At 40.4% G+C, this 24,061-nt stretch overlaps 7 protein-coding genes and 1 long non-coding RNA gene across 12 annotated transcripts; 5 read left to right on the top strand and 3 right to left on the bottom strand.

Annotated features, from left to right (window-relative positions):
* Positions 1-17: 17 nt before the first annotated feature.
* Positions 18-1,344, bottom strand: LOC124202500 (N-acetylneuraminate 9-O-acetyltransferase-like). The gene is made up of 3 exons (XM_046598833.1): positions 940-1,344; positions 357-865; positions 18-296 (listed from the first exon to the last, which is right to left on the bottom strand). The coding sequence occupies exons 1-3, from the start codon at positions 1,342-1,344 to the stop codon at positions 80-82; spliced, it is 1,131 nt and encodes a 376-aa protein (XP_046454789.1). The 3' UTR covers positions 18-79.
* Positions 1,345-1,603: 259 nt separating this feature from the next.
* LOC124202501 (glycoprotein-N-acetylgalactosamine 3-beta-galactosyltransferase 1-like) lies at positions 1,604-3,057 on the top strand. Its single transcript, XM_046598834.1, has 6 exons — positions 1,604-2,007; positions 2,075-2,213; positions 2,303-2,424; positions 2,488-2,595; positions 2,654-2,799; positions 2,874-3,057. The coding sequence occupies exons 1-6, from the start codon at positions 1,725-1,727 to the stop codon at positions 2,976-2,978; spliced, it is 903 nt and encodes a 300-aa protein (XP_046454790.1). The 5' UTR covers positions 1,604-1,724; the 3' UTR covers positions 2,979-3,057.
* A 496-nt stretch (positions 3,058-3,553) lies between these two features.
* LOC124202913 (lactosylceramide 4-alpha-galactosyltransferase-like) lies at positions 3,554-4,537 on the top strand. The gene has a single exon (XM_046599418.1). The coding sequence runs from the start codon at positions 3,554-3,556 to the stop codon at positions 4,535-4,537; it is 984 nt and encodes a 327-aa protein (XP_046455374.1).
* Positions 4,538-4,668: 131 nt separating this feature from the next.
* Positions 4,669-5,673, top strand: LOC124202912 (lactosylceramide 4-alpha-galactosyltransferase-like). Its single transcript, XM_046599417.1, has one exon. It carries the CDS (start codon positions 4,669-4,671, stop codon positions 5,671-5,673), a length of 1,005 nt encoding a protein of 334 aa, XP_046455373.1.
* LOC124202409 (4-galactosyl-N-acetylglucosaminide 3-alpha-L-fucosyltransferase FUT6-like) lies at positions 5,671-9,500 on the bottom strand. Of its 2 annotated transcripts, none has more exons than XM_046598759.1 (3): positions 9,429-9,500; positions 7,210-7,644; positions 5,671-7,136 (listed from the first exon to the last, which is right to left on the bottom strand). In XM_046598759.1, the coding sequence occupies exon 3, from the start codon at positions 7,101-7,103 to the stop codon at positions 5,787-5,789; it is 1,317 nt and encodes a 438-aa protein (XP_046454715.1). In that variant the 5' UTR covers positions 7,104-7,136; positions 7,210-7,644; positions 9,429-9,500; the 3' UTR covers positions 5,671-5,786. The 2 variants fall into 2 exon arrangements, with proteins under 2 accessions (XP_046454715.1, XP_046454714.1); XM_046598758.1 differs by having other exon boundaries at positions 5,671-7,125.
* LOC124202412 (5-hydroxytryptamine receptor 1B-like) lies at positions 9,096-10,551 on the top strand. The gene is made up of 2 exons (XM_046598764.1): positions 9,096-9,982; positions 10,124-10,551. The coding sequence occupies exons 1-2, from the start codon at positions 9,292-9,294 to the stop codon at positions 10,549-10,551; spliced, it is 1,119 nt and encodes a 372-aa protein (XP_046454720.1). The 5' UTR covers positions 9,096-9,291.
* On the bottom strand, positions 10,425-17,553 carry LOC124202413. 2 transcript variants are annotated; one of them, XR_006878072.1, is made up of 4 exons: positions 17,237-17,553; positions 14,527-14,649; positions 10,890-10,930; positions 10,425-10,816 (listed from the first exon to the last, which is right to left on the bottom strand). It is a non-coding gene; the product is annotated as an uncharacterized LOC124202413 (long non-coding RNA). The 2 variants fall into 2 exon arrangements; XR_006878071.1 differs by having other exon boundaries at positions 10,425-10,697.
* On the top strand, positions 17,550-22,839 carry LOC124202411. 3 transcript variants are annotated; one of them, XM_046598760.1, is made up of 4 exons: positions 17,550-17,709; positions 19,406-19,483; positions 21,567-22,210; positions 22,274-22,839. In XM_046598760.1, the coding sequence occupies exons 1-4, from the start codon at positions 17,555-17,557 to the stop codon at positions 22,693-22,695; spliced, it is 1,299 nt and encodes a 432-aa protein (XP_046454716.1). In that variant the 5' UTR covers positions 17,550-17,554; the 3' UTR covers positions 22,696-22,839. The 3 variants fall into 3 exon arrangements, with proteins under 3 accessions (XP_046454716.1, XP_046454718.1, XP_046454717.1); XM_046598762.1 differs by lacking the exon at positions 17,550-17,709 and adding an exon at positions 19,187-19,316 and having other exon boundaries at positions 21,335-22,210; XM_046598761.1 differs by lacking the exon at positions 17,550-17,709 and adding an exon at positions 19,193-19,316.
* Positions 22,840-24,061: the final 1,222 nt, after the last annotated feature.

Here is a 24,061-nt window from a genome sequence, read left to right as displayed (position 1 = left end):
TTTTTTGCTCAAACTCGAAAACAAACATCAGGAAATTGTCGCATCACATAATAAAGAAACGATAATTAAAACAATGAATTCAATTCATGTCAAATTCCTTGTTGCACAAGTCATTGTAGAGGAACTGAGTCATCTGCTGCAACGCCACATAACCGGCGTGAATGTAATCCTTGCAGTTGATGTAGGCCACGCTCATGAAATCTTTGACGCGCTCGAATCGATGATGAAGTTTGCACGCACGAACGGCTTCCTCGGCGATTACGTCACCCGAATCCCATACTGCTACACCACTGCCCCTGTTTATGATTTGACGTTTCAGGTACAAATTGATAAAACAAATTTCATTTAGATGCTACCTCAGGATTCGGTGGGCGATTCGGTTGCAAAGTTGCAACTTCTCTTTGAATATGACGCGGTTGGCTCCGTCGTTGCCGGCAAAGAAATCAAAAGTCGTGTATTGGTTTAGCCAAATAATTTTGCGGGTGTCAACATCGCCACTGGAAAATCCACTGCCTGGGCCTTGATTGGGGGAAAAAAATTCCTGGAAAAGTGGAACGAGATCCTCGAGCCCCTTCTCATACCAAAGATGGTCGTCTCCTTCTTGCTGCAGAATGTCCCATGACGCCATTCCAAGTAGAAGGACGTCAGGCGGATAATCACTGCTGTTATGGTTCTGGCCTTGAACAACAACACGACCCTGAAGTATAGCAATCCATCGGTGGAGGTCATCGACCACTCTTCCGGCGATCAGCGGACGCCAACGGAAACTGACTATCAAATCGCCAAACAACGAACTGATCACATCGGCGTCCGCGTGCCTGGCTGTTGGGTCGATGTCCGATTCACGGTCGTAATCCGGAAACAACTGAATTAATAATAACACACAATTATTGCTGAGCGGATGATGGTAATATAATATGATAGGAAATTTGATTTTACTTTGATGAAACTGAGGTACAGAATGCGCACTCTGGAATCACCGACGAAAGCGATGTGGAATTTATTCCGGCGTCTATTCTTCACCAGCGCCAACGAGGAATTATCGTCGTTCTTACTGGTGGATAGCCTATCTAAACACGACACGGTATCTTCTAACTTGTAGTGATGAAGTCGACATGACTGCCGTTGTCTTACACTTAAAAAACCTCTGTTCGTTTGCTCACTGTTGTACTGAATTCCGTCAAGGATCCCTTCCGTGCACATTGGTGAAACGTCCTGTTCTCTAGAGGCTATCCTAAAAATCCTGTTGAAATAAAAAGGTAACGCCAGCACCACTGTAAACATTATCACAAAAGGAATCGATTTGCTGTTGAAGACTCCTCTCACGTTCCAGTAAGTTGACATGATGACGTGAATTTTTAAGTTAGTTTTTGCCACATTTTCTGTTGATACTATTTCAAGTCTGAATTGTAAACACTAAGGTGTAGTATTCTTTAGTGGAAACCAGAACTTTCTTCCCAAACTATAGAAGGCTGCCTCCAGTAAATTACACTCAAGCTCAAGATCACGCAGTACACTCAAGTTTAAAAACACTCCGCCCCTTTTGTCTTCGTAGAGGTTGTTACACCGAGTCCACGAAACTGCCAGCAGCATCAAATACCACATTAAGAAGTTTCTATTTTTTATTGATGCAGTTGCTCCGACCCAAACCTTATTCCGACAAAAGAATCGGACTGTAAATTCTTTTTGTGAACAAATAAACATCTCATATACCAAACTGTAAGATGAAGATGCGATTTTTCAAAATCAATTTGAGTTTATCTTTTTTACGCTACTGGTGGATTGTTACTGTGTTCCTCGGTTGCTGTTCCTTTATTGGAAGGTTTCTACCGCTCACCCGCACTGCAGTTTCAATTGGGGATGCAACTCATTCCGCTAGTCCACCAATCCAGCATCGAATTCTCTGCTGGATTCCCATATCTGCTAAGAGTAAGTTTCGAGCCCAGCTGATTCAGAAGACTTGGGGCAAACAATGCGACATGTTGCTCTTTCTAAGTTCACAAGCAGGTATACATCATTATCCAAAAAAAATCTTCAGTTGTTTAAATTTTATTAATTAGTCAATAAGTTGCAGATGCTTCAATTCCAGCGATTGGTCTGCCAGTCGAAGATTCCTACAGCACTTTGTGGGGAAAGACATCCGAAGGGTTGAAATATATTTACGAGAACCACTTAAACGAAGCCGATTGGTTTATTAAAGCTGACGATGACACGTACATATAGACTCGCACCTCAATGACACTATATATAGCTATTCAGTTGTTACATTGGATTCTCTTATATTTATTCTTTTTTTTTTCAGGTATGTTGTCGTGGATAATTTGAGGCAGTTTCTTATGTCTCATGACATTTCCTTGCCGCATTTTCTCGGCTCGCGATTCGCCCACAATCGACTCCTCAAAGGATATTTTGGAGGTGGAGCCGGTATATACTTGCGCCAACCAATTTTTGCTTGCTGGATATCATGCGATTTTTTAAAAATAACAGGTTACGTAATGACTAGAGAGACCATACGGATATTCGTCGAACACGTTTACAATAACGAGTTCAATATGTGCATCAACGGCCACAACGGAGAAGAAGATTCTTATCTCGGTTAGAAAATATTTTGGAAAAATAATAAAAGATTAATTCTTGATAGTGTTGATTCCAGCTATGTGTCTCGAGGTATTCGACGTCATTTTTGGTGACACCCGAGATTGCCACGGCGCCGAAAGATTTCTTCAGTTGAGTCTTCACAACCTCTACCGCCCTTTTGATTATCAGTCAACCCTTCGCGCCTTCTTCCCATCGAAATTGGTAATTATAATCGTCGCTCATTTTATAGACAGTCCGACATTAGTTGTTATAATGAGACCATTTTTTAAAAAAAGGGAATCGATTGTTGCTCGAATCAAACAATTTCCTTCCATCCAGTTAAGGACGAGCAACTTTTAGAATATGATTACCTCGTCAGGTATAATCAACTCATCAATTGAATTCGACGTTCAAAATAATCTTGATTTATTTCCGTTGAATTTATTGCGCTTATTCTAATACATTGATTTTAAAATGCTACATTTTACGCTTGCTTAATACTGTATTGATTTCACTCTGATCCTGCACATCGTTGACTGGGCGTGTTATGCACTACATCAACGATCACTCCGCCCCCTTGGCAAAGGTAAGTCCCCCGTTAACAACTAAACATGGAGATGTTGCGGCTGCCGAAAGCAAAAATGAGAAAATTAATCGCAAAATTATTTTCTTTGGTATGGGAGCACACGGACGAGAGACGTCTTATCTTCAACTAGAAGAAGATTCAATAGTTGTATATTGCTGTCGTTTAAACCCTGGTCGTGTTCCGATTATTTGAAAAATTTCGCAGGATTCAACGGACATGTTGACCCCAAAGAAATTGTTCAGACTGTTTTTTCGTTCAGTTCTTTTAGTGTTCCTGGTATTTTTGGCACATTTCAGCATCCGGACTCCAAGTTTAGCTAGTATTAAACACAAAGTGCTGTGCGTTGGCGATTTCCTCGTTTCATCACCAGCTGATGCAGATGGTCTAGTCATGCAGAACGATGTTCTGCCCAGGCAATGGAAACCATTGGACAGCAACATACCCGCAAACTTGATCGATCGCCGCATCTTCTTCCACGAAACGAGCGGTAAAGCCGATCTGAATTTGCAGCAGTGCTGTGCCGTGGAATCGGCAGCCAAACACAATCACGACCGACTCGTCCAACTCTTTCTCCGACCGAGAACGACTGCTGGCTGTTCCGTTGGCAGCGAATCGTCTAGTCCTTTTCCCTCGACATCAACGTTTTACAGCCCACCCTGGTTAGAGGTCCTTTCGCAATACCCTAACGTGGCTGCCGTCTTAGTCAACGAGGATCATTACTTTGCTGGAAGCCCATTGCAAGATTGGTACGAAAAGGGCCAATGGCTCAAGAGCCCACACCAAGTCGCTCACCTGTCCGACTACATCCGCATCCTGACGCTCAACAAGGGAGGTGGACTCTACCTGGACACGGACATCCTGACTCTCAAAGCTTACCAGGGCGATCATTTCCGCAACTGCTTGTCTTACGACAGTTCCGACATGGGGATCATTAGTAACGGCGTAATGCATCTAGAACGCGGCCACTGGCTGACGGTTCAAATGATGCGGTTGATGGCCGAAGAATACGACCCATCGGAAATGGTTTTTCACGGCTCGCAAGCCGTCAGTTTCTTGATGCATTCTTCCTGCGGAATAGTTCAAGCAGACCCGTCGTCCAACACTTGCAAGGACATCCATCTCCTCTCGTCTAATTTTTTCTTCCTGATCGAGAGGCCGTTTTCTGACGTTCTCTACGACAAGTTGAGCAATTCGACGAATGCGATTGGCATTTTGTCGCAAATTAAAAGAAGCTACGGTGTTCATTTGTGGAATTCGGAAAAGGCGAATAGACAGCATCCGTTTTTAGCAACGGATAGCGATAGCATTTTGGGGGCTCTAGCTCAAATTCATTGTCCATTGACTGTAGCCAAAGCATCTCAATTTCATCCTTAATTATTTTCAAATCTAACTTTCATTTCTCCGGCCTCAGTTGCTTGCGGCCTTTTCTTAGTTGTAAAGGAAAATCTCCTCCAGTGCAATTCGTTCTAAAAGTTCTGCCCAATAATAGTCGACTGTTGTTCACGATGCTTACATTCCCCATTAGATTGCGGTTAAGAAAAACGGGCAAAGATGTCGCAAAAATAGTTGGTATCATACTCGTCACATTGCTAATAGTCTATTACTTGATTATTCCATCCAATCATCGCCAGCAAAGTGTCAACATCAACGCCGATAGCCGGCGAATCTTTTTCCACGAGACGAGCGGTCGCGGAAACCTCAACTTCCGACAATGTTGCGCCATTGAATCGGTGGCGAAACACAATCCCGGCAGACCCGTTCAACTTCTCATCTCTGGTGACCGTCTGGACGATTCAACAGGCCCCTGGATGGACATTCTCAAAGATCACTACGCTAACGTGGCCGTCTTTTTGGTGGACAACGGAAATTACTTTAGCGGCTCGCCGTTGCAGTTGTGGTACGAGAAAGGCGAGTGGCGAGACAGTCAATTCCGGACGGCCCATCTCTCCGATTACATCCGGCTCGTCTCCCTGTACAGACACGGTGGCCTCTACATGGACCTGGACTACGTCGTGTTGAAGCCGCTGGACGAGAAATTTTTGCACAATGTCTTGTTAGTCGAAGGGGCTGACGGGAAACAGTTAAACAACGGCGTCATGCACTTCGAGCCTGGACATCGACTCATCAAGGAACTTATCCAGTATCTTGCAGCTGAATATGATCCGGAGGATTATTATTTGCATGGCCCTACAGCGCTAACCAACGTCTACATTCGGCTATGCAGCAACAGCACTGGTCGAATCAAGGGGAAATCTTCTGTGTGCCCGGATGTCAGCCTCTTGTCTTACAAACATTTCTGTCCCATAGGTCCACCGTTTTGGCATTTGTATTTCGAAGAGGCGTCTCGCCAGTCGCTTTCCATGATCAATTCGAGTTACGGTGTCCATTTGTGGAATTTCCTCTCGTCCAACGAGCCCATCCGGATGGGAACGCGGCAGCTGTACGCCATCCTGGCGGCTGAACATTGCCCAATCACTACTAACAGATTCAACCAATTTATTGCGACATAACTTGTGTATTTTTGGAAAATAAAATTTCGTGTACCTTTACAGTTAAATAAGAAATCGAATCGTATACTATATAATATTATAATACTATAAAATTAAACACATAACAAATCCAATTAGAAATAATTGGTCCTGTCGTTTTCACACGGTCCGTCGTCAATCCACCACTGCTTGATGTCGGGGTAGACTTTGGCCGGAAGGGTTTCATCGTGAGCCATCCGGCACAAGTCACACCAGCCATCCATGGCCGGAAGAGAGACTCGGTAATGATTTTTCCACTGAAAATAGCCGGCGTAAAGCTCTTCCGAACTGTTTAACAGCAACAAATATTCGGCCAGTTGTTTGGGCGATGAGAAATCCAGGGCGTTGATAAACGAATGCGGCGGAGCAAAACGATCGTATTCCGCACCACCGAGAACGATCGGCACCGTGTCAAACTGCAGCGTTCGGTAAAATTTTTCGGTGACGTAATCCGGGCACCAAGAGTTCTCGAACGCCAAATAAAATTTATACTGGGCTCGAAGTGCGCGGATTTCTTCGCAGTTGGCCGGGTCATCCGCCGAGTCACAAATGGAAGTGACCTGATGCTCCTTGCCGCACCTGCCGTAAATGTCGACGGGAATATGCTGGCCGAGTTGACGGGCGTATTCCTCTCGCTGGATGGGAGTGTCGCAGTGCGACACGAACCAGGCCACCAATTTGGTTTTACTTTTGATCCAAGGATAATGACGTGATTCATCTACAAAAGGATTTTTGTCTGCCTTTCTCCTGTCTTCCCTCGTCGTGACTAAATGTTTTAAAGCGTCGACCGAAGACAATTTCCTCGTTGTATTCGAGTTGTATTGCCGACGTGAGACATTAGTTTCAATTCTGGGCGGATATTGGTCGTTTGAATTGTTTTTGGATACAACGGCGCCCAAGAAATCGCGGAGTACAATGTCCGAATCTCTCCTGTAACTCATGGTCCAGTTGAAGTAGTTGTAGCGCGTCTGGTTGTTTCGCAACATGGGAATGTCGACGGTGTTGGCCGGCGACTCCATGACGAAGAAAACGAACCGCTGGTGAGGCAAGCGGTTTACCAGGAAATCGGGCGTCGTCTCGACGGAAATTACAACGACGTCGCTCTGGTTGAACAGAGTCAAATCGGGCGTGAACAAACAGGCCGTCACCGGACATTTGGCTTTGATTAGTGGTTGGTCGCCCATTTTCCAACTCCAAGAGCTCCAATATAAAATGATTTTCAATTTCGAGTTGTTGCTGATGGACGAAGTTGAAGTCAAAGGTTGCGAAGGTTTCACGGAAAGTGGCGGCAAGGATTGCTGATTCTGCCAAAACAGTTGAGCCACAGTGAAGATTGCCATCACGGCGCTAATAATGGCAAGTAGCAGTGGCACTCTAGCCCGGCAGATGAATCGACAGCGACGACAGCTCATCTTCTGTCGGATTATTTAGTTCCTAAAAACATGCTGGACAATATTTCAATATCGTGGTTTTGATGAAAAGAATAAAATATTGGAATAAATCACACAACTAACGTACTTTTTGATTTGCGCACTAGAATCCACTTTGAAGAATGTCTGTCGACTTGAATCCTGAATTGTATTTGACTTTGCTCTGAGGACACATGCTGATTTTTTAATTCCGCCGGAGTTGAGTTAATAACTTGTCATCACATTTCTTTTGATTCGATCTCAAGTCTCAAATGTGGATACTAGTGCGGTCAATTTCAAAATCAGAATATTTCTTCCAAGTCTATAGCTCAACCTCCTGGCACTATACACAAGACATTCAAGCCGAAGGGTATTTACAGCCCGGTCAAGTGCACATAAGAAATCCACGCAACTGTTGCTCGTTTGATTTATGTTATGTTGAAGTCGATTGAACCCATGTAGCTTCAAGGCTGTGTTGAATTACCCTCTAATTATCACTCAATGAAAGTTATTCGATGGCTCGTGGGGTAGATATAAAAATAATCTGAATAAAACGATGAAAGATTATGGTAGCAGGTAGGATCTTGAAATCTTTGCGTATAGCTCAAATAACTAAAGCATAATTAAATACACGATACAATTGCAATCACAGTCACAATGATTGATGTGTTAAGGTCATCCGTCTCTTCAGACTTCGACCCTGAATCCCGCATCTCCCATCCGATTCGTCCTCCGGCGTAAAAATGAAAGAGATCATCATTATAAACCCATCGTAGTGTTCCCTCCCAATTCACCTAGTGTTCCCTCCCAATTCACCTGGCCGGGAGGAACTACCACAAGAAATGATATTCTAAACTCCTCCCTTCCCCAACCTGAAGGCTAAAATTTTTTCGTTCACACATTTATTTGACGTTACTCTTGTATACTTGTAACTGATATTCCGTTTTTATCCGATAGTTATTTGAAGTTGTCTATCGATATCAAAAGACCTGCGCACTTTAGATGGTCACATAGATGGTTGATACTGTACCAAAGAATATTCATTTGGTAAACATCAGCTAGGTAAGAAAAATGTCCCAGAATTAATACCAAAATAACAAGCAATATCGTCTAATTGAAATTGGCAAAAATGAGTGTTAGCTTAAGTCGTGATGGACTGACATCAATCCGATTTGTCGGCTCCGTGATCGTTTACTAAAAGGCGAATACCTCCAGTCTGTATGCTTGGCCCGGCTTGGCCAAAGATATTTGTCTTTTCCTTCTATTGGATCAGTGGTGACGGCCTTTCAAATGCGAAATGTATGAGCGTACAACTTTAGCGTAAAACTTTCTCCAAGCAACCAAAGTATGTAGTAAACTATATACAACTATGAAATAAGAAAAAACGTCAAACTGACTCAACCATTCAGAAATTTCATCGTAGACATCGAAGCTCCACAATAAAAAAAATGTTTTATAATTTTCAAAAGTTCTCAGTCTATAATAGAACCCATAGCTTATCTGGGGTAGAAGATACAACTATCACGTCTACCCCCATTTCCTTCGTTTCTCCTTCCGGGTGAATAGTTTCGCTTGGAAGGTGAACAGCAGTGCTCATCTTTTCTCACAAACTTCCAGGAAATACAAAGAGGGTCGGGGCACAACGTAATACGCGGAATGATATTTTGTAAGAACGCGCGCTTCGCTGCACAATAATATCCATCTGCATTTTCCATCACAAGCCATCAGATCAGCGTCATATCGTTGTCATGCATATGGTTGTGCGTTATGCCACTAATACAGTGTTCGAGGTATGTTAAAAATGTCAAAATTTATTTTTTAAACTAAGAAGAGTTTGGAGAAGCCGGTTTCAATTTTAATTGTCTTTCCTTTTATCTGTGTGTGACTAGATGGTGAAACTCTACTTCCTCTAACGTCGTATGCAAAAGGAAATTAAATAGCTTATGTACTACAGAAAATACTTAATTTTTTTTTTAACAGCGAATTTTACTTTCAGAATTATCTTCCTATAAGAATTATATTATTATAGCCAAGGTATGAAAGTGCAATAGGTAGTGATCATTGAAACGGTAACTGCGCAAGTCAAAAGATCTTCGATCACGTCTCCATATAAAACTTCTTATTTCGGTATATCTGTTTCAGTAGTCCAAAGAGCACAGTTCTAGTCACTGTTCAATCATTTTACAGTGAAATGAATCAATCAGCAGGAAATTTGACTTCATTAGTAGCAAGTCTAGACATCCCAATAAAAACGGGACGTATGACTTTAAAGAATCAAAGTTTTCGCATCGTTATAATTGTGATTAGTACCTTGATCAATATACTTACTGTGCTAGTGATTGGGTTTTCACGGCAGTTGCACTATCCCCGCCACTTGTATTGGGTGGCGATTTCGGTGATAAATCAGTTTAGCATAATCCAAGCAGTTGTACACATATTGACCTACTTGAGCCCAAATAACAAAGTGGTATGTCAGTTTTTCGTTTTCAACGCAGGAGTGTTTTACACAATTGTTTTAACATTTCTCGCTCTGGCAGCCCTTGATCGCTATTTGGCTATCGCCCGCTACGAGTGGTACAAGGAGAAAGTGACGAATCGAAGAACAATTTACCTTTTATCTTTCGTATGCATCGTGACGTATTTGGTGGTAACAAGTCCGTTCTGGACCGGATTTAAAAATGTTAAAAAATGCGCCATAAATCTCACCCATATGCATGCTTATTTGATCTACGATCTACTCCTGGGTATTCTCTGTACCATTTTACACGTAATGATTTTTATCCGTTCAAGAAAAATCATTAAAGAGCAACCACCGAACTTTCTCGAAACATCAGCAATTGCACTTCAATTTCGTCCATCAATTTCAATAAATCGAACTCCAGGTAATAATGCCTATAAACTTACATCACGGAAATTCCTGCTTCTTTCCATTTTGAAACATAACTCGTTCATTTTGAGATTGCAACTCGTTCATCGGTAAAAGCAAGTGCAGATAATTGAACACAACTTTTTTTAAAAACAAGTTTCCCCTGTAGTTGAGGAACCTCGTCAAGGGGAAAATCCAATTGAAAATGAGACCGATGCAACAGGCAATGATGATGCTCTTCGAAACCTTGAATCTCAACTGGACGACACGCTCTGTTTCTCCTGGTTTTCCGGCCGCCCAAAACTCAATCGACTTGAAATTCGCGCCGCTCTAAGCATGTCCGTCAATATGCTCCCGTTCTGGTTTTGTACGTTTCCCGTTACTTTGGTTGGCATCGCTATTTATTGGTGTTATCGTCTCCAAATTAACTGCTCAGTAGTTTATCAAATTAACCGATATCTCGTTGACTGGTTTATCATCCACACTCTCTACAGTCCTCTGATGTACATATCTACTAGCACCGAATTCAAACGTGCCCTGATTCATTTAAAAGATAGAATAAAATTGCGTAATAGCCGCACATAAACAATTAGCGAAGTTTCATGTCAAACAAAGATAGGTGTACATTGTTTAGTATTTCTCCGGATTTCTCCGTTCAGCCACATTCTGTCTTTGGTTTAAGGTTTCTATTTTCTATGGCGACATCAAAAATTTACTCAGAGTAGCTATATCTAAAGAAAAAGAAACGAAGGAATAAAGGGGAATAACATTTCAAAGCGAGTAGCAATACGACAGGAATCCGACACATTTTGCAGCGGAATCTCGAAAACGGAGAAATAACAGCCGGTACCTGAGAAGGATAAGTTGGCAATATACCATGAATAATCACATCAATACCATGGAAATCACAGTAATTCTTTTACCTCTCAATAACCGTTAGCAGCCACCACATTGTCACGAAAATCTACGGGGAATAAAAGAAAAAAAAACACGGCAAGGTATATAATTTTAGCACAACATCGATATCTTGCATGATTAGTTTCAGGTTAAATCCGATCAATACCATAAAGTGAAAATTTAATTAGAATCATACACGTAAATGCGTAATTAAGGCTTGAATTTTGGAGCACTATGGAGATTGGAACTAGAAATCGAGAGGTAAAGGACTATTATAATTACTGCGGACCGGAAAAAGTATTATCAATTTCTATCAAAATTCAAGGCTAATTACAAAATGAGAGCTCAATTATTTTGTAATAATTCAATTTACTGTATTGTTACTCCATTTCAAAGTAGTTTTCTACTTTTACAGCATAATTAAAGCAGAAAGTTCGTAACTCCATATTGCATTTTCCCTATTGTATAGCGTGATTATGTTCCTAATTATAAGCGAAATTCAATGACACGTTCCTACGGTGACTGTAAGGAGTGAAAGCATATGAATAAAAAATTCTTCCCCTTTACACTATTCTTTTGTCCTTTTTTATGGTGAGACTGTCATCCATCTGTCATGCGAAAATAAAAAAACAATTTCTTTTGACATAACAACTGTAATAAAAATAGAGTAACCAATAATCGTCACCTCCATTACATCATGCTGCTTTTGCGTTCTTTCTTTTTTCTTATTACAGGCATCACACGCAAGACGTGGGATAAAGACGTGGGAAGATGTACCGGGTCGATAGATAGTCGGTTCAAATGAATGGATCGCATTTTTCAATGCATCGTCTAAATCTAGCTCAGCTAAATAACGACGTTCCCGCGTAATCCTTATATAGCAGGTAACGTAGGCAACGCAAGGTGGCTCTGCTGGCTGAAAACATTGGTGAACAGCAACAAGTTTTTTTTTTTTTTTTTACTTAACATTTGAAGGTGACTGCCAAAATCGGACAATAAAAATTCGGATTGCTGTAAAAGGAATACAGATTTTTAAAAATGTTTTGGATGTTGGACTTTAAAGGGAAATCAAAATGTCATTGTCCAAGGAAATCACAAAGAGAACTTTTTCGTCACTCCAAGTGACCGGAAGTCCCTGCAGCCAGTAAGCTATTATTACGCATCACCTCCAGACAGATGGGAACGACGCTGGCCCACATATGAGTTGCGTAGCTTCTTCATTTTCGTACCTAGTGGGTTTAACTCAATGTATTCGATAAACTGGATCGATTGTGTCTATTTTAAAGTTCAGAGTAGTCTGAAACTAGCTGTTAATGCCAGCCAGAACGGGATTATGAAGTTGCTTTCGTTTAGTCCTTCCGCACGATTGAGTGCCAGCTAACTCAATGCCCACCATTTTGCATATTACCGATGTGTCTCACACAATCTCTATTACGCAATGACGAAGATAAAACCTAATCTTTTACTTAAGCAAGATTGGGCGGAGCGTTCGTACGGAAGAGATGGGCGAGAAAGCACTTTAACCGTGCGAGTGGTGCGAGTCACAATAGAGTAAAAGTCTTTGGTTAGCTTTAGCAGTTATCCTTATTATAATATAAGGCATTTCATAAAATATAAGTTACTGTATATTTTATGAAATGCAGGGAGCGATCAAAAAGGCATTCATGAAACATTTCCGAAGCTAGTTCAGTTAACTTTTTCAATTTACGTTTGGTTCGAAAACTTTATGAAAAGAATTGAAAATACATGCAGAAGCGCACACCACTTAATAAATTATTCTCATGGAAAAAGCGTTCGCTTCCTTCAGGGTTCAGAAAATTGCATAGAGGAAAAGACGGTTTTGTTCTTGACTTGTATGGAAAAGCAGAAATGAGGGCTTAAAGATCGAAATTTATAAAAAGTTGAATTTCAAGTAAACTTGGTATGTAATGGCGACTGCTTGGCTAAAGTGTAGGAGAGGAGAATTACTCGTATCAGTGCATCGGAACAGTTGGATAACAGTTGGATGACTGTTTCACTCAACAAGTAACATTCGGCCAGCGAATGCTCATGGGAAGTTCAGCAAATGTTAATTTTGCTTGGGATGTAGTACGTATAGCTCTAGCGCAAGGAAATAGACTCAATTATACAACTTAAAACACGCAATAAGGCCATTAATAATCTCGGGATAATAAATACGTCAAAGCGTAATCCAAATGGACCAAAAATGGCCGTCCAAAACTAATAACTTTGCGCAGACTATCGGATTTGTTCAGCAAAACGATTGTATACCAGTGATCCGCTTGATGTTATCAATAATTATTAGTTTAAATTTTGAAAACAGAGGCACTCGCAGGTACAAACATCGCTTACACGACAACAAGATTACCAGTCCATTCAGGACCAGCTATAAAAATTGCAAAAGTTGGAAAGTTGTCTTGATATTCTTTCGTGGTCCCTTTAGAATTGTTCGAAGATCGAAAGCGACCATGAATAAAGAATAAGTATACTACCGTACTATCTTCTAGTTGAAAGGCTTAAAAGCTAGTTATAACTTAAAACTATGCTTATAACTTATAAGCCGCGTTGTGCAGAAATATTAAACAAGTGACATAAACATGATTTTAATGACCTTCGGAAGACTATAGTATCAGATGTAGTACCATAGAAAATGATACGGCATTTATATCTTGGATTACCCAGACAGCGCAGCCGTAAAAAACGGGGGATTCTCTTCTCTAAAATCCAGCAGCGATGCAGCAGACAACGCTCTTTCGTGTTTTCAAGATGTGCAATTCAAACTGACGTATGACCTTTCCTGCCAATTAATGAAAAACCAGAGCGAAAAAAACTGAAAGATATTTTCCAATCAAGAAATCCCAACGATGGCAACAGTCGTTAGATACCGAGACAAGTAATATAGACCGTGTAATCGAAATTCAAATGACAACTGTGCGGAATTCAGCAGAGTCTGGATTCCAGACGCATTGAAGGCGCTTTTTCAAGTAGTCCATGTTTGTATTTACAGGAAATTTACTTCGGACAGATGCCACAACTAGGGCAATTCTCATCAATTTTTCATTCGTTTCAATAGGAAAATCAATAGACGATGAAGAAAAGCTGTGTATAAGCTTTACGTGTGTGACAGATTAAAAATATTTTGCAGCTGCTACATGGCAACAGCATAAAAGCGTTTGAATAAGGTCTGCATACAAAACATCGAAGAATAATAATGTCTTTCAAAATGTGGAGCTCTTTGTTTTGTTTTGTTTTGTTTCTTCTGGGGGGGGGGGCGTTAATTAACCGAAAGAAAGCAATGTCGCGACAAAGATGTTAAGCTACTTTTCAATTATTCCCAGACACCCCAGACATTTCAGACATCTCAGACTTTGATGAGACGTCGGCCCGTCTCTAGCACACCCATTGTCATTAGTTACTGTAATACAAAAGTTCATCCTCCTGCCTAAACAAAACTATACACCGCACTTCCGGGCTTTCCGCTACTATAGTGTCTGCAACAGTTCTGTAACGAGACATGGCTGCAGGGCCACTCAAATTCGCTGGGTTTCAGCCCATCACCTCGTATCGTTCAAGACGCGACTTAGTTTCTCGTACTACATTTCAAATGACTGATCCGCCGTTTTGGATGTTTTAAAGGATATTGCACTAATTATGGATGTTTACCTTCATGCTTTGTTGCTGTATCCTTGTGCTGTCTTATCCTTTTCCAGGTCGAATTACGATCCGGCGCTCCCGAAGTTTCGTATTCCGACGAACGATCAGTCGATCACTTTGCCAAAAAGTTCCCTAATTGCCAACAAGATAAACAGTAAACATTGTGATATTCAAACTATTTACAATTCACCGATGCACATGTTTACTAGCAAAGAATTCAAACGTGCCCTGATTCACTTGAAAGACACTTGAAGAAATAAAATAGCCTACACAACTACTGCAACATAAAAATGCGTTCTAACGTATTATTTAAAAGAAAAGCTTTGACAAGTGAAATTCGGGGAAATTCAATTCAGCATTTCAACATTTGCTTTAAGCATGAAAATGAATACCTCCTCAACCCCCCCCCCCCCCCCCACACACACACACACAAACATACCTAAAAAAAAAAAACCTAAAAATTATACGATGGGATATAGTTTGATTGGCCTCGTCGTCTTTTAAGTGGAATCGGGCAATCAATGAAAAGGGGTTGTTGTTCAACTTCAATCCCGCTAAAGCTGGAAGCAGGCGGAATGGAACGATGGACCCAAGCAAATGTTAATCTAAGGGATTCCACTTGTGCCACTGCAAAGAACAAAAGGCGTCCAAATCAAAATGAGGATTTCAGGCTTTCAGAATCAGATCAGAATACAACTAATACACTACCCTACACGCCTGTCCGATTCTCTAACGAACCAACCAATTCTGCATTCGGATTAGAAAAATGAAACTACATTTTTCTAAATTTCTTAGCAGTTGGATCGACCAGATCGGTCGGATGTCAGGAATGCAACCAAATGGCTGCGTTTCGGAACTGAGCGAGGAAAACAACATAAGTATGGAGGAGAATTTAATGGAGCGCGACTGATTCCTTCCCATATGGAGGCGTCTTGGTATTATCCATTTTCATTGCTGAGTGCAAGTACAGCAAGAGTGCAAGACTCACTCACAAATGTACCCCACGCACTATCTATCTATCTAGTAAATGACCCCATCGACCCTGAGCCAATGTCTTGTGACGGCAACTGCATACTAATAAACGTGGAAGACGGATACGCGTAAGGATTTGCTATTCCTAGTAATTTCGTGACTTTGGACCGCCGGTTCAAATACTCCGCATCTTTCCTCAAGATTCTAAATAAAAGGTAAAAATCTCATCTTATGGACGAAATTCGCAAAGAAACTAATTAAATCTGAATTATAAGTTTATAATTCAGATTTCAGTTTACATTCGAATTGCTATAAGTTCAAAATCCAAGACTGGAGGTGAAACACAATTAATAATATCCATCCTAGACTACATTCCATCCTTTCATTTGCTTGTGGATATTCATTTCCGGAATCTGCAGTTGCTTCCCTCTCCCCCTCAACACAGTTTTGGTTGTTTGAATTTAGCTAATATAAATGACATTTTACTGAGATTTTTCAAAGTACATTTTCTTCCCTATAGTGGAACTGGGGAAGGGAGGGAAAGGTGGAGTGCATATCATTATACTCTCTGTCAAAATAGTCAATAAAAAAAAAACAATCATAATTTTATGAAGAAAGTTATTGAGACTTGTGAATCAGAAATTCAGAAGTTGTCATATATCGTTCTTAACTTCTTATAAATAGGAAATTTGACAAAAACTTCAAACGCTTGATAAGACAGACCAGCCATAACATTGATCTAGAGAAAATCTGGAGAAAATTATTTAAAGAACGACTACATTAAAAGAAGTTGTTTGTAGTAGGCCTCACTGAAATCATACTTCTGCCACGGTAATCACTGAACAAATAAGATTACTAGTCTAAGAATTATCCGTTTTCAACCCCCTCTCTAGCAACCGTAACTATACGTATCCATGATCAAAGTAATCGATTAAACTAATGGAAAATTGTGCGAACACGATACTATAGTACAGCAGGTTGAAGCGTTCATGGAATTCAGTTGTTGAAGCGAAAATGCAAAATGATTACCGGTATTCAATATCGTCAAAATCAAACGCGTGATGCGTACTCTTGAAATGCTAATGATGACTTTAGAAGAGATTTGAAAAATGTAGAGAACTAGACTAATGCACATAAATCGAATTATTTCACACAAAGTAACTGAGTGTCGAAAAAATGGGAAACGAATTAAAGGGTTGATTTACCTACTACTTTGAAAGATTGAAAAGCCATCAGCTTCCGTATGCACAGGGTGTTAGTGGCGGGAAAGGACGAAGGATTCAGAACTTTCCACTTTTTCGGTGTGATGTTAGAACAATCAGCCAACTTCAAAGTCGTTCTGCTCAGCTTTCCCCCGGTTTTCTGTGAAAAGGTGAAATTAGCTACCGATTTTAAATGAATTTCTATCCTACCTAGTTGGCCTAATAAGCTATAGGTACACAAGTTGGGAGAAAATAAAGAAGGCTCAGCAAGTAACAGAGATAATAAGGAACGCTCCAAAAACAGGAAAAGGTGAACGCTACGCTTGTATGAGTTTCTACATAGGTTGCAAACAATTACGTGCAACATAGTTAATTCATTACGGTTACAGCCTGCCTTGAGGGGGAGCCACGATTGGGAAGTTTGGGTACCTTGGAAAGAAGAAACTTTGTGCTTACTAGATGAAAAAGGGTTGATTCTGATTCTACTTCGAATAACGTTACCATGGGCCTATTTCTATTTAAGAACTTGATTGATTGCGACTTACCAGGAAGCATAAACGGTGCACATCATCTTTCGACGTCCTCGAAGTTTCAACCGGATTAGGCTAGTTCAGCGGGTCCCGTCTGCACAAATTCTTTATTTACACATCTTGTCGATCAAACACAGCACGACAGCACCACTGTAAAAAGTCTAGTCAACGTTGTAAACAGTTTAACATGCAGCTGAAACAGTTACAAATTCTCGTGAAACAATTACACGTCATTAAAAAAACGCAACTTAACAACGAGACATGTTCCACGGCCCACGAAACAAACTATGCTGCTTCTATCGTCACTAAACTGCCTTGTTGTGGATGTTGGAAATGTCTGCAGCAATAAGAAGAGGAAGGGTCAGAAAAAAGACGACAAAATGGTGGAAGGTGCTGACGTCAGACGTGTGTGTTCCTTTTTGCAACGACAATTGCCAAACACACTTTGCATCACGAATGAAAACGGCCACCGCACATGGAGACTTAAGGTAAGGAGATATTTCAGTCACTATTCAAATTTGCTTTCTTTTCGATCTGAAACTTATTGGAGCAAACATTTTCACTCTGTGTGTGACGAGTTGTAGGCAACGTCGGTAAACGTACACTTTCGTTCTCATTTCGTGTGTAAAAAAAAAACTTTCGGTTAAGCCGGTTATTAATTAGTAGGCGAAAACGAAAACTTTTCCTAAAAACTCGTCGTCCTGGAAACGCAATGATGTTAGGTTAACTCCCCTTGTTATCGAAGATGGCGCTTAGAAGTTTTCTGCTCCCACACGAAGCATAATAATTAATAAGATACCCTTAATTTTAGTTCAGCCAGCTTCGTGTTATTTTCACACTGAGTGACGTGAAAGAGCTTTTATTTTGAAATAATACAATTTATTGCTTCATTGTCTTCAATTCCAATATTAAATCAGTTTAGAATATAGGAAGCTGCAGTTAAAATTGAATTTCCCGATTTGTTTTTTAGTAACGACGGAAACGAACGAAGACGAAGATTATTCGCAAAATAATTCGCAAAATTTATTTTCTCAAGTGCGACGGATTTGACGAGGAAAAGAGAAGTGGCCAAGCCCAAACGCAAGAGGTCCAAAAAACGTTTCCACTTTTGTTAGCACCAACTTGCATGATCACCGCTAGGTTCGCTAGTAGTTGATGGCCCAAACATTTGGCGCTAAGATTATTTTAAAAATATATGTTTAGTTTCCATGTTTAATTAATGTAGTCAATCAATTTCTATCAAATTAAGCATTCTAGTAATTTTCCTCGGTAAATTAAAAAAAATAATACAACAAAAAACGGTAGTTGGAAAAATCTTATTTCCCGTGGCAGCAGTTTGGTGTAGTGGTTATAGCACTCGATCGTCATGAGGTAAAAAGTTGGTTCAACAGGTAATTTGGTTTCATCTGCGGCTTCAAACTGATGAAGTACAGCGTAAGTAGTAGTTGTATGTACTGCGTAGCAACTATGAACATGCAACAGTGCGATATTCAAAATATTGCATGCGCGGGACTTAGGAAATCATTCCACAGTAACTACTCTACACATGCCAATCTTTTTTCAATGTCTATTTCATTTTGAAAGAAATTTTTCGAATGTTTTGATTTTCTAATGTTTTATTAACAACATTTTTTTGTTTGTTTTTATTTCGTTACATCACCTTCAATATTGAAGGTGTCAGTCGCAGTTTCACAGTAAATTCGAAAGTCGCACGTCATATTATTTTATTAATATGGTTTTAAATTTTGAATGAGGTGGGAACAATCACGAAGATTGACATGCAATATAAAACTATGAATGCGAATTTTGAGGAATATTGGAATATTTGGATTCCTAAAGAGGCAATGCCTTCCATTATGACAGTTGATGTGATAAAAAAAATGGTTTATTTCTTTAATTTATTTATTTGTAACATCTTTGGGTTTTTTTCGTTTGGTTTTTCTTCTTCTTTTTTTTTTTTTTACTCCTTTCCCCTTATTTTTTTCCTATTTCTTATCTCTTACTCATGCGTCATTAATTGTGCAACACCCACCAAAATGTATTGGCTGTCTCTAGACTCTTGGTCATGTGAGAGCTGCGTTTTCCTACGTCGCGTGTAAATGGTTTCATCTGAATTTCTTTTTTAATTGTGCAAACTGTAAATTCTTCCATGAGTGCTTACAACTGTGATTTTTTTTTGCGCAGGTGTGTGAAAGTTATGTACCAAGGGCGACCCAAGGCGGACTGGAACTTGTCGGACAGCATCACTTATTGTACTTCTCGGTAAGTCGCAGTTAATTTCGTTATCAAGTATAGGACCCTTGCTAGCTTCAGTTTTCAAATAGTATGGAAGTCAAATTGTTACGTAACTTTCGTTTCACCGTACGATTCAATTAATCAACATCCAACTTTACTGCGCAACAAGTTTGTCTCGTTGCTGGCGGTTGCTGGGAATTTCTGTCGTTTTCCGAGCGCTTATCTACATCCGCCGTCCGGTCCGTTATACCGTCGATTGCTTTTTTTTAAAATTCCGTCTGTCATGGAACTTAACTGCTGCTGTTGCCAGCAATTTAGCTCAAGTTGCTGATTTGGGCGGAAATGTGTCATAACAAGAAAGGATTTAAAGAAAAACAAACGCGGTTCTTGTTTTTCCTTGACTTCCAAAAAACTATTCGTGATCTTCCGCTGCTAACGACATAATTGGCTGTTTTCTGTAAATTGCTTGATTTTATCAAGCGTTCGAATGAAGCTTCGTGGTAGCAATAAATGTGAAAGACCAAACTCGTAGCCTACATCTTCCATATTTCAACGGAAATCTGTCTGTCTTGAAATTAAAAATTCGTCTTATTCTTGGAGACTGTTGGTTGTCCCCTATTGATCGCGTTTGCTCACGTGGAGACATCGCTGAATAGTGAATATTCTCCTGAATTTAGGACTACATGCTACTACAACTGGTTCATTGGAATTTTACTTCCAGCAGTCACTTTCCAGCAAACCCCATTCGCCCTTCAGAGTGGTATTATACTGCCCACCCACCTTTTTAGCACGTCAACGACAGACATTTTCGTTCATCCGAGAATTATTTATCTGGCTCAACTGCTCAAAGTTGAATGGGCGCCGAATAGCACACAAACCAGATGGGTTAAGCTATATATTTCCTTCTCTCGTTATTTATTTTTTCTCCGTACCTTTCAATCATGTGCAATTGTTATATACCACCCTGAATGCAGACACCTGTTACAAGTTTTATAAAGTTGCATCCGTCGAATGGAGTTGATTGGCATTCTTTGGTCTGTAGTCGCATTAATAAATCATGAGCTTGTTAATGTCATGGTAAATTTATCTTTTGTTCAAACTTGCCCAGCAGTATAAGGTCGCTGATGCCTCTTTTTCCTGTCGAATTGTTTCCGCTTCAAGTTTCTATTTGCGAAACGGATAATACTGAACCAAAGTCTTGGGAACGCAACTTGCACAAAACTTTTACTAGAAGAGATGTTGCACACGTCATACAAAATGTATAAAGGATTGTAACGGAGTAACTTGTAACGGAATGCAGCACAGTATGTGTAATAATGGCGTGGGAGGATAAGGATCTATTTCCCAGAGTCAGGACGCAACGTAATGCGGATTGATATTCTGTAGCAATGCGTCGCTACATAATATCCAAATGCGTCTTTGAGTATGAGATCAGCGTCGCATGGTTGCATTACTCGAATTATACTGAGAGCAACGCGGAGAACAGAGTTTCATTTTTGAGGACCGTTTCGCATCGTGTTTTTTTTTCAGAGACCGAATCTCAAGTTTTTTTTTCAAGCTGAAGGAAATTTTAAATACTGTATGAGCTGCATTTTAATATTTTTCTTGTATTTCCTTGAATTGCGTTTAGCTCTTTGACATTTCTTTGACATTTATCACTTTTGGGTCTTATTTTTTTCTCTCAATCAAACCGAAATCGTTTTCGCGACGCATTTGATGTCTCAGTGAGTTGTGTTCTCGTTTCCAACATGTAAGAATTATTTCTTTGTTTGCTTTAGCCATTTCAGAAAACGAATCCTTGAAAAAATACAGCATCATTGATTTCACTTTCCATTCCGGTTGATGTGAAGTAAAAAAATTTATTGATTCATATTTTAGATATTACACCTTTCAAACAGCGCTCCTTTGGATCGGATCCCAAATAACGAACGTAGCGCGGTGATTCCAAATGCGCATGGCAGAAATTTCATCCCCCCCCCCCGCCGTGTCCTTATAGTTGCTTGGCTGACGAGTGTCTCGGTTTATTACCACGCAAACAGCTCGATCGTCAACCATAGAGCATGAATCGCTCAACAGACAGCATCCCGTCGAATTTTTCTTTACTCATTAGTTTGGACGTTCCGATGGATCTCCGGCCCATGTCCGTGACGACACAAAGTTATCGCTACGTTACGACTGCTGTTGGGACGTTGATCAATCTTCTCGTCATTGTGGTGGTCTGCCGTTCACGCCAGCTCCACTATCCCCGCCATGTGTTTTGGGCTGCCATTTCAGTGATGAATCAATTTCAGATCATTCATTTCATACTGGAAGTAGTGGCCATCGCAGGTCGAAATCGAGTGGCGTGTCAAATTTGCGTCCTCAACGCGGGAGTGCTTCACACGATTATTTTAACGTTGTTGGCCCTGGCGGGCCTTGATCGCTACTTGGCCATCGCCCGTTACGAGTGGTACAAGGAGAAAGTGACGAATCGAGGAACAATTTTGCTGCTATCCATTGGATTCGTTGTAACTTACTTGACGTTTACCAGTCCGTTTTGGACCGGTTACAAGAAGATCAAAAATTGTACGATTAATCTGACCCACATGCACGTCGTATTGATCTACGACCTGTTCATGGGCATCCTCTGTGTCATATTGCACATTATGATTTTCTTCCTATCTCGAGCCGCTATAAAGAAACAGCCATTGCATTTTCGCCAGAATCCCATCGCTCTCAAATTTCTTCAAACTCCTTTATCAAATGTCGGATCTGGTAAGTATTTTTCTTGGGCTAAAGATAAATCAAAATACAAGATTAAAATTGTGCTTTGAATAGAACCAGCAGATGTAGAGATTGAGGTGCCAGCACTTCAAGCGGTAACTGCGCCCGATGCAACAGGCAATGTTCTTCCGCCGCACTTTGACTCTCAGTTGGACGACACGCTCTGTTTCACCTGGTTTCTCAACCGCCCCAAACTCAATCGACTTGAAATTCGCGCCGCTTTCAGCATGTCCGTCAATATTCTTCCTTTCTGGCTCTGCACTTTCCCCGTCACAGTGAACGGCATTATTATTTACTGGTGCATTCACCTCCAAATGAATTGCCCGACTGTGTACCGCATCAATCCTTACATTTACGACCTGTTTATCGTCCACGTAATCTACAATCCGTTGATGTACATATCGACTAGTAAAGAATTCAAACGCGCTCTGATTCATTTTAAGCAGAAATTCAGATGCAAAAAACGCGCTCAATAACAGATATTTTACATTACAAATTTTGTCATTATTGATTCGATCCGTGGGTTTAAAAAAATGTCGTCAGCACCAACAATGTGCACAACAATCAATACATTTTTATTGCTATGCGTAATAGGAATTGCATGGAAGCAAGAACGGACATTTGTGAATTTATAGCATTTTGTTTTCCTGTTTTCTTATTCAATAAGACTCGAAAGAAATCATGAAAGATTCAGCAGCGTATACTAGTAGGTATGAACGGCTGGCATGACATTCGCCACAGGGCTCGTTAGGAACTTAACAGAGATATACGCTCAGGGCTAAGCTCTTTGATTATCTGGAAGCACTCCTTTTAACTATTTTATTCGGTTAGCCACAAGGGCCATCTAACATGGAAATCCACTTCCTTCCACTCTTCTAAATGATTTCAACGTTGCCTGCGTTAATCTTATTACATCAAAGAATAACCTTCCAGACCCTGGCAACGCGTTGTATAGGCTCATCTTTTTACTGTGTAAAATCCCTTGGTGAGTCGGTGGTGAGTGAGAAAGCCTTGACATCAGATGGCGACTTGTGTTTCTATTTCTACTAGTAGAATTTTCCACGTCACAATTTTTGGGAGGCTAAATAGAAAATTGAGAAAAAGTGCCAGAGTAAAATGGAAAGATTATTATCGCACTCGATACGAGGCCTTATGTAACCTTCGTAAAGGCCAATTCGTTCTAAAAGTTGAGCAGAAAATGTTACGTTAGCGTTCAGTTTTTGGATGTTGTACGTGACAGATGTACGTTTCCTTTTTGCCTGGCGTTGAGCTTAGAACTAGTTTTCGTCCTCAATTACGGGCGTTCTGCAGTTCTTGTTAAAGTTTCGGACAATATTATTGGGAAATCCTCTAACGGGTTGGTATGTTGAGAATTCTTTCATCCAGCTCCGCACCTCGATACAATGTGACAACTGTTTTAATTTCAGATTCCTGGAACTAATGGGAAACGCATAATGTATGTAGCATCAAGGGGAAATCTTCTATAGAGTTCTGGAGCCTGCTTTTTTTTAACTTCAGAATATTGATTGAAAATTGTGGGCTACATTGAAATAGTTTTTTTATTCAAATCTTGATATAATCCTGCCGACATGTTGAACGAAAATACGACGTCGATCAGACGATCCCTGATCTATTGATCCAAGTTCCCAACTCCGTACTATCTCATATACCCTGCATATATCCTTTACCAACATCAAAACCAATTCAGTTATTCATTCGTATAGTTTCTTGAAACTTCATCGACACGCCTGAGAGTATTTCATACCTTACCTCATAGTACATTTTTAATCAAGTCGAATTTCCCCCGTCAAAAGAGTCGTTCTTTCCCATTTTCTCTTATAT

Source organism: Daphnia pulex, chromosome 9 (assembly GCF_021134715.1).
Source record: "Daphnia pulex isolate KAP4 chromosome 9, ASM2113471v1".
Lineage (NCBI taxonomy): Eukaryota > Metazoa > Arthropoda > Branchiopoda > Diplostraca > Daphniidae > Daphnia > Daphnia pulex.
This window is presented reverse-complemented; position numbering and strand designations above follow the sequence as displayed.